The sequence below is a fragment of the Primulina huaijiensis genome, chromosome 2 (assembly GCF_012295235.1).
Source record: "Primulina huaijiensis isolate GDHJ02 chromosome 2, ASM1229523v2, whole genome shotgun sequence".
Lineage (NCBI taxonomy): Eukaryota > Viridiplantae > Streptophyta > Magnoliopsida > Lamiales > Gesneriaceae > Primulina > Primulina huaijiensis.
In genome coordinates, this window is record NC_133307.1 from 17517010 (window position 1) to 17527342 (window position 10333).

The 10333-nt window shown below is 34.8% G+C and overlaps 1 protein-coding gene across 1 annotated transcript; it reads left to right on the plus strand.

The window, feature by feature from the left end:
- The first annotated feature begins 518 nt into the window (after positions 1-518).
- LOC140967505 (large ribosomal subunit protein eL27x) lies at positions 519-1133 on the plus strand. The gene has a single exon (XM_073428056.1). The coding sequence runs from the start codon at positions 572-574 to the stop codon at positions 977-979; it is 408 nt and encodes a 135-aa protein (XP_073284157.1). The 5' UTR covers positions 519-571; the 3' UTR covers positions 980-1133.
- Positions 1134-10333: the final 9200 nt, after the last annotated feature.

A 10333-nucleotide genomic window follows, 5' to 3' on the forward strand; every position in this document is an offset into this window, starting at 1 on the left:
CATGTACTATGGATACGTGCCCATGTTGGTCTCGAGCATGTGATGAGCCTACTTGTGGAGTATCAGTGACTCTTGAGTTCGTTTAAGCTTGTAAAGCTTAAAGCGAATTTACTCTTTTTAGAACATTGGCCCAAACTATAATGATTATTGATAAATGATCAATTTGAAATTAAAAATCTAGTAAGCATTTAAGCTCCACAAACAAGGGATCAGATCAATCAATCTTCAACAATTGCAATTCACTATGCATGCCCATATCGGGAAGATATCACCGTGCCTATAGTTGTAATACTACTTGAAATTCTATTAAAACTGGATACTTGAATTAAGCTGTTTTTTAAGAATGGAAAAATTAAATTAAATTAAATTATAATTATAATTTAATTATAATTATAAATTAGTAAAAGAAGGAAATGTTAAAATGGGCCCAATAGTGTAGCAACATTACAAAGCCCAATTTTCAACAAGTTAAGCCCGAAACAGCCCAATTACATTAACTTTGTTAAAACGTCAACTAGGGTTTCATGTTTCTTTCAACTCATTCGCCCAACACAGAGAGCGAGCAGCGGAAATGGTGAAATTTCTGAAGCCAAACAAGGCCGTAATCGTATTACAAGGCCGATACGCCGGCCGTAAGGCCGTGATTATTCGAGCCTTCGACGACGGCACGCGCGACCGTCCTTACGGGCATTGCTTAGTCGCCGGAATCTCCAAATACCCGCGTAAAGTCATCCGAAAGGACTCCGCGAAGAAGCAGGCGAAGAAATCGAGGGTGAAATGCTTCATTAAGCTCGTGAATTATAACCACATAATGCCCACGCGCTACACGCTCGATGTGGATCTGAAGGATGTGGTGACGCTGGATTCCCTGCAGTCGAGGGACAAGAAAGTGACGGCAGCTAAGGAGACGAAGGCGAGGTTCGAGGAGCGGTTCAAGACTGGGAAAAACCGCTGGTTCTTCACGAAACTCCGGTTCTGAGGTTGTGTTCGGTAATGTTATTGGGAACTCCTAGTATCTCGTCGTTGTTTATTTTCTTGGTGAATTAGATCGAGGGTTTTGTTTTGTATGAGACTCTGTATTCTGCATTTGGACAAGTTTTTGCTTCTCATTTATTAAAACCCGTTGATGCTGAGATAGTTGTGTTTTATTCAAGCCTCAAGTTTATGGGGTTTAGTACAGTCAATAATTTTATATTTCCGAATCAAGATTGGATATATTTCAGTTTCAAAGTCAAGATTATTGGGGATTATATGTCCGGAATATGTATCCAGGCTACATATATACAAATTGGTCGGATCATAGTTATTCGACGCAAGGTAAGGCACAGTCTTCTAATGAAATATGGAGCCTTAACCATAAAGCCCATGTTTTGGTCTGCACTAATGGCTGAAGGACACTTAACTTTTAAGAGCCCCTTTAACATAGAAATAGAAAATTCATGATGAAATGCAGGATACAACTTGATCATTTGTTAAGTGTATATGGCATTGTCTCTGGTGAAATTTTCTTCATGTCTTTAGATTTAGATTCCATCACACCGCTATGGAGCACTTCACTTCAATCTAGCTCCTCGCCATGTGCCTTGCTGTATGATAGCTGTAAATCTTAGTATACCTTGCACCTCCAATAACTATGGATTGGAATGGATATTAGACATTAAAGGGTTAATGAAATATAGGGTTTTGTGAAGCACGAACGCTTGGGCTGCAGCAGTCATGACAGTCAATAATCTTACATTTTTAACAAAAAAGTGTGGTATTTTTTAGATTATGGGGCAACTTGGTGATCCTGAATATTACGGTTGATTTGGAAATGTTGATGTGGTGGTGTTGGTGTGCTTCTCCCTTTTTCTAATCAAATGCTTGTGTGTTACTCTTGAGCCAATTTGACTTCCTACGTGAGCTTAATCTTTCATTCAGCTCACCAGGTGTGTATCGTTTTATTAAAGAAGATGGATTATCCATCAAAATTGTTACTTTTCGGGTTTTTGAATTTATATGGTTCTCGGTCCATTTTCACATTGGTAATCGGACTTGTAATCGTTTCGTGGGTGGTGAGTTTTTCCATTGATTGTAGTTGGATAAAGCCCCAATGATAGAAGGTTAACCTTGAAGCTCGCTACAAAATATAATTGGGATTTGGGAATGACACACTGATGAACCTAGGAGATGCATGGGGATGTCCTTGTATGAACTATGCTCAAATGAAAGGCATAGAAATAGTACAAGGGTGGTCCTCACAATCATGCCATTTCTTCAATGGAACAAATGTCTCGTAACACAAGGTCAATGTGACTAGGGGTGGGCGTCGGGTCGAGTTTCACGGATTCGGGTAATTCGGGTCGGGTACCCCGAAATTTTCGGATATCACATTTAGTACCCGAACCCAAACTTTAATCGGTGCTACCCAATNATATACTCTGCACAAAATAGCACAATAACAATAAAAAGTTATAAGAAAATCATCAATATAAATAAAACATATAATCAAAAGTCAAAACAACAATTATTCAGCACAACAAAAAAGTTGTCACTTTGAAATAATAATGAGCTGATAAAAAACCATTAATTTAAATAAAACACATTCCAATCAAAAACAAAACCACTTAAATTCACCATAGACAAAAAATTCATCACGTAGTAATCAATTCAATCATCTTCGAAAGTAAAATATCAATCTCTTCAAATCATCAACAATAAATTAAAAAAAAGAGATAAATCATCTTCCAACTTCCAAGATAAAGCATCATCTGTCCAAATATATCATCTTCCAATCCAGGACTGACTCAAAGACTCAAAATCCAATCAAATCAAAGTACCTGAAATGTTATAATTCTATTAGTTTTATAAGACAATCATTATTAAGGTAGATAAACATAAAGAATTTAAATTTTAAAAATTTACAGTCATCAAATATAATGAATTTAAACTTTAAAAATTTACAATAATCGATTGTTGACGTTTTTCATAATTATATGTCAATTATAGTTGAATCCTTCCCTCAGTGTTAATTCCATGCCAAAAAAAAAAACAAAGAGATTAGTCATTAGAGAATAAAACATAACCATTAAGATTAAATATAGAAAAGTAACGAGAGAAAAAATATGTCTTTCACAAGTATTTCGATTTCAGCCAAATCTTCCTCCACGCATATAGGCTTAGAATCCAACCTTAGCCAATCTTAGGTAGACATGTCAAAACGGGCTAGCGGGGCAGGCTAGCCCGCAACCTGCCGTAACCCGCCATTAGGTCGCCGAAATGGTCAACCCAGCCCAACCTATTTTTTTAAGAAAAAAATGATAAACAATATCGCAGTAAACATAGAAGAAAAATATATTTCAGTCAAATAGTTTCATAAAATACTTAAAAATATTGAAATAAGAAATTAAGAAGCATACAACATAATCCATAAAAAGTAAAGTGTTTAAACCAAACATGAAGATCGAGACATGGAAGAGAACATAAAGTCGAGGAAAGAGACGGTTGTAAATTTTAAAAAATATTATATCTTCAACAATACACATAATTAGAAAAATATTAAGTCTTCAAAAATGTTGTGTCTTCAACAATACTCATAATTAAAAAATATCATGTCTTCAACAATACACATAGTCCACAAAATTTCATTGCAACTCGTCGGACTTCAAACGAAACCGCTCTTGGGTTCACAAACAATTGTTATGCTTAAAAATTATTTTATGATTCATGAATACAATTTACAGGAATTTCTTCCCTTTTGTTTTCTTTATGTATATTAGTAAATTTCTCTCTTTTTATTTTCTTTATATATATTTGTTCTAAGAGTAAATTATCAATATATTTGTTCTAAGATATAGAGGCAAATGAAACTTATTCCAATTTTTATATAAAACTTAAAAATATAAAATTTTATCCTAATTTGGTGGGCCAGCCCGCCCCGTTTGGGCTCGACCCGTCTTGACCCGCAACCCAAACGGGCTCAACCCATTTGGCCCGCCTCCAAACGGACTGCTATTTTATCAACTCAACCCGTTCAATTTTTATAGCGGGGCGGGCCGGCCCGACCCGACGGGCCTAACCCAATTTGACAAGTCTAATCTTAGGTACATACCAAAGCTTGAACTATTCTAAGAGACAATGAACTTCTAAACGCATCCAAAACACGACCACCTGTACTAAATGCTGCTTCCGAAGCAACAGTGGAGACAGGAATAGCTAAGATATCACGTGCCAATCGAGAAACAATAGGAAATCTGTGAGAATTGACTTTCCACCACTGAAGGATGTCAAAATTTTCATCATAATCCTTAGGATCCTTACCTAGATATTTCTCCAATTCTGACTTCACATATTCTTTTTTCCCATCAAGTTTGTATTTTCTAAACTCATCTTTCAAGTTTGTTCGAGAAGTCATTGAATTATTAGATTGAGAATTTTTTAAAAATGATGTAGAATCTAATGCAGAACGTACCGAACTTCTTGGAGTTCCATGTGTCACTTTATAATCGAAAAAAATTTCTTGCATTCCACTCTTCACTTTTTCTTTCATCATTGCGCTCTTTGTGATATCATCATACATTGTATCAAATGAAAACTCAAAAAACTCTAATTTGTGATGAGGATCAAGAATCACTGCATAATATAACATCATGTTCATTTTTTCAATCGAATCCCAATACTTGTCAAACTTATCTTTCATTTTTCTTGACATTTCACTTAATTCAAAATCATCGATTACCCGATCGAAAAATGAAATATAAGTTTGACAAGTATTGACGTTCGATTGAAAAAATGAACATGATATATTATGCACTGATTCTTGATCCTCGTCATAAATTAGAGTTGTTGAGTTTTCATTTGATACAATGTATGATGATATCACAAAGAGCGCGATGATGAAGGAAAAAGTGAAGAGTGGAATGCAAGAAATTTTTTTCGATTATAAAGTGACACATGGAACTCCAGGAAGTCCGGTACGTTCTGCATTAGTTTCTACATCATTTTCAAAAGATTCTCAATCTAATAATTCAATGACTTCTCGAACATACTTTAAAGATGAGTTTATAAAATACAAACTTGGTGGGAAAAATTGTGAAGTCAGAATTGGAGAAATATCTAGGTGAAGATTATGATGAAAATTTTGACATCCTCCTGTGGTGGAAAGTCAATTCTCACAGATTTCCTATTCTTTCTCGATTGGCACGTGATATCTTAGCTATTCCTGTCTCCACTGTTGCTTCGGAAGCAGCATTTAGTACAGGTGATCGTGTTTTGGATGCATTTAGAAGTTCATTGTCTCCTAGAATAGTTCAAGCTTTGGTATGTACCCAAGATTGGCTAAGGTTGGATTCTAAGCCTATATGCGTGGAGGAAGATTTGGCTGAAATCGAAATACTTGAGAAATTCATATTTTTTCTCTCTTTACTTTTTTATATTTATTCTAATGGTTATGTTTTAATCTCTATCGTTTTGGCATAGAATTATCAAACTCAGAGAAGAATTCAACCATAATTGATATATAATTATGAAAAACATCATTAATCGATTATTGTAAGTTTTTAAATTTTAAATTCATTATATTCGATGATTGTAAATTTTTAAAATTTATCTACTTTAATAATTATTGTCTTAGAAAACTAATAGAATTATAACATTTCAGGTACTTTGATTTGATTAGATTTTGAGTCTTCGAGTCAGTTCTGAATTGGAAAATGATATATTTGGACAGATGATGCTTTAGCTTGGAAGTTCGAAGATGATTTATCTCTTTTTTTAATTTATTATTGTTGATGATTTGAAGAAGTTGATGTCTTACTTGTGATGGATTTTTTTGTCTATGGTGAATTCAAGTGGTTTTGTCTTTGACTGAAATGTGTTTTATTTAAATTGATGGTTTTTTATCAGCTTATTATTGTTTCAAAGTGCTGAATTTTTTGTTGTGCTGAATTATTTGTTGTTTTGATCGACGTATGTTTTATTTAGATTGATGGTTTTCCTACAACCTTTTATTGTTGTTGTGCTGTTTTGTTTGAAAGATAAAGAAATAGAATTTTCGACATAAATATTTCGGGTACCCAACTATACACGAAAATTTCGGGTACCCGAATCATCGGGTATCATCGATTAAAGTTCGGGTTCAGTTACTAAATGTGTTATCCGAAAAGTTCGGATACTCGACCCGAACTATCGGAATCCGTGAAACCCGACCCGACGCCCACCCCTAGACCTATACGTCAGTGTAAATATGAACAATGCCAACATAAATTCGAACGTATATTATGTAACATGCTCAAAACAATTGGAACATGCTAGTTTCACTTGAAAAAAACTCGTGGTTATCCCGACTCAAATGAAGCCCAATAACCCAAAACCAATCAACTCTTTTAACTTGATATTCAACCTTACATGTATGCACTTTCTTTTGGTTCTCACAACAATTCATTCGCATGTCAGTCTTTTCTTTATTTCTTTTGTTCCTCGCATTAATTCACTTTCGATGATTCTCCTTTTTTATGACAATTTAATTCTTAAGAATATTCCTCTTCTGCCAGAACTCTGTTTTCTTTTCAAAAATTCTGTAAGTCACAGAGACCCAGTCGGAACAATTTCGATTAAGCTAAAATAAATTATTGGAGCTCGGTCAACTATTGACCAATCAAAATAATCTGTTAATCTCATTATACTCCACCAAAATAGTGAGAGTACACACTCAATAAATTGGAATTACTGAAGTAAAAAATCGATAATGATGTAACAAAAAACCTACCTTGTGTTCGTTCTAATGAGTCAAATACTCTTTCCTAATTTTATGTAGATCAAGCAGAGCTTCGATACGGATCTGCAAATAAGTTAAAAGGGCGTTGAAAGTGTGTTCGGCATAGTCTCTCTGATTTTTAAGCCGTACTAAGACATAACTAAGTATGTAATAAAAGTATTGCAAAGTGATAATAATAAGTGGATGAATAAAACCAGGAGAAGCACATGATATTTATAGAATTAGGTAGAGTTAGATACAATATATGAAAATAACTCTAGTAGGAAAGCTATTTATAGAATTAGGTGGAGTTAGATGCAATATAAGAAAATAACTCTAATGTCTCGCCCCAGGGACGGGGTTGGTCGACATCAACGTTGCTCTCAAATTTGCATTCGAAAACAACAAGCCTCAAAAGTATAAAATTCTGAAATCAGTTTTTTTATTCATAATACTGAATATTTCATTGTCTGATACAAACTCAAATAACCAATGTTTTACAGCGGAAATGTAAAACCAGACATAACAATGTCTTAACATATGCAACAGAAAAACAACAGAAATTAGAACTGAGAAACAACAGTCTTCTTCACCAGCCCCAGAACTGATTTTGCTCTTCTTCTTCTAACATTTCTTCTTTGTTCTTATCTGAGATGGGTTTAGTGGGTGAGTGATTTGATCGTCACTCAATAAGCGGGGGCGAGAATAACTCTCAGTTTTCAAAGTCATTTTCAACAGAAACAATAATACAAGTAAGCACTGAGCACGTTTGTGAATTTCATGGCTAAGCTGATATCAATCCCCTATATGTTCTCTCCTCTAAGGGGTGAGACCAGTAATCAGTAATTAGAATTCAGTAATCAGGAATTTTTCAGAATATATATTCCTACCATTAGTTCACAAGGTTTCATTGCTTCAAAAATCAGAGATAAAAAATACATACTTTGCTTCAAAACAGAATTTATCAAACTGATTTCAAGATATTTATAAATAAGCCCACTTAATTTTTTAGGTAGTTTGGTTGAAGTCTGAAATCTGCTAGTTCTTGCTACTGGATTTTACTGCTCGAAAAAGACACTCTCTTAGCTCAAATTTCAAGTGATAACTCAAGTTTTGTGTAACACCAATTCAGAGATTTGATGGTGTTATTTATAGGCAAAATTCTGACTGTTAGCCTCCCAATTAATGACAATAATCTGTCATTATGTGCCATGAACATCCTTTATTCCATGTTAAATACTTCTGTTACAAGATATAAGCAGAATCAGTAGCTCTCTGCCGGAATCTCGCGCTACTGAACTCTTCTGCTTCTGTATTCTATCTGCTGGAAAAATACGAGCTTCTGAAATATTAGTTGCTGCTGGAATTGCTAGCTGCTGAAAAATGCTAGCTACTGCTGAAAATTCAGGTTCTCACATCCCTCCCTTCTTATGAGAAGTTTCGTCCTCGAAACTTGGCTATACATGATCCTCAAAGAGATAAGGGTATTGTTCTCGCATGTTTTCTTCCAACTCCCAAGTAGCTTCTTTTTCGGTGTGATTGGACTATTGTACTTTGACATATGGAATAGTTCGTCGCCTCAATATTTTGTCTTTGTTATCCACAATTCGAATCAGAATTTCTTCATATTCCAGTTCTTCATTTAGATTGCCCTCAACCAACTGTGGTCCAGCTTCAAGAATATGACTTAGGACGGGAATATATCTTCTTAACTGCGAAACGTGGAAAACATTATGGATACTTGACATATCGGGGGAATGTGTTAATCTGTAAGCAAGTGTTCCCACTTTCTCTAGGATTTCAAAAGGTCCAACATATCTGGGATTCAGTTTTTCAGCCTTATTGAATCGGATTACACCTTTCATGTGTGACACTTTCACATACGTTTTTTCTCCAACGTCAAATTCCACGTGTCTTCTTTTCAGGTCAACTCAGCTTTTCTATCGATCTTGTGCAGTTTTTAGTCTCTCCTTGGTCATAGCAACTATATCAAATGTTTCTTTGTTATGTCCGTTTCGATTCGATTTGTTCAGCTCGGTCCATCTGCTTCATCCCCACGGGATAAGTTTTTTTGATATAATTCGAATGATGACGCATACGGGATAAGTTTTTTTTGATATGATTTGAATGATGGCGCATAGGGAAAGCTTGTGAGACAAAGACCCTAAAAGAAGCTTGAAAGGATCGATTAGGGGGATTATCCTTGAGTTACAATGGCTTGGTTATTGAAATATTGAAAACCAATGAATTAAATCGAGTTTGGTTTTCAAACCAAGCGGAAGACACTCAACATAATCCTTCGTAGAAAACGATTAAACATTTTATAAAGTATTTAAAAATATATGTAATTTGAATGAGTAAAAATATTTTGGTTGAAACATTTTATCAAAAACTTGGTATGCAATATTTTGATATTTGAAGAACAAATAAAATGCTTTAACAATGCATCTTTAAAAACAGTGGAAATGATAAGTACATGAAATAAATAAATAGACACAAATTTATTTATGGATGTTCGGAGATTAACAACTTCTATGTCACTCCTTATTCCCCTTGGAAAGGATCCATTAGAAGACTTTGATTTATACAACACATTGTACAAACCCATTTCAACTTAGGACTTATCTCTTCCCTAATTGAAACTCCTAGCACACTCTCGATTGTAGGCCGCAACCTCACAATCCGCATAATGTTTAACGTCTCTTATGCCAAGATTACAAACACAATCTGATAAGATCGGTTGGGATGAGAAGAAGTGTTTATAAGGGAGAAGTTGAATAAACACTATACAATTTTACAACCTTTGCGAATAATGAGTCAGTTTAGTGATAAACTGAACTCAGGAATCTTGTTTGTCAATGTCGATCAGTTAACTAATGAAAGATCGGAAATAAACTGACTGACAAATAGAATAAAACTGAAATTAAGAGACACAAGGTTTATGGACGTTCGGAGATTCCAATTACTCCTACGTGACCCCTTCTATCTCGAAGATAGGATATTCACTAAAAGACTTTCATCAATACAAATGTTTGCACAGACCCACTTCAGTTCTGGACTTAACAATTCCAAACTGAAACTCTTAGTTTCGATACAGTTTTACAATACTCGACTGATCTGAAACTACTTAGCACAACTAATCTCTACTAGATCGAATAATAAAACAGTAAGTGTTTGTGCTTGTAAGCTCAAATTATTGCCTTGAATGCTATGAATGTATATGCTAAGTATGAGCTTTGAAATCTTTTGAATATGAACAGAAAGCTTGTGAAGAGATTTCAGCAAAATATCAACTCGGTTGATTGAACATTATATTTCTCAGCTGCTCTTCTCGGCTATTTATAGGCTTTGCTTCCAACGGTAACAATGAATGTGTTTTGAATCTTTATATCCGTTGTTTGCCACGTCGACATTCTTCTGACAGCAGTACACTGTAGCATTGCTGAAATGCGGAATTCCCAATACATGTTGCAATCTGCTTTTGTACAGTTGTCGGTTGATAGCTACATTTCGTAACTGATGACGTGTCATACTGTTTTATCAGTTTTGACAAAGCCGATAGGGTAAGCTGATTGCTCTCAACTGATTGTAGTGTAACTG

What these genes read in the sequence shown, in the direction of transcription:
- LOC140967505 (XM_073428056.1), top strand. Translation starts at nt 572, where the DNA reads ATGGTGAAATTTCTGAAGCCAAACAAGGCCGTAATCGTATTACAAGGC.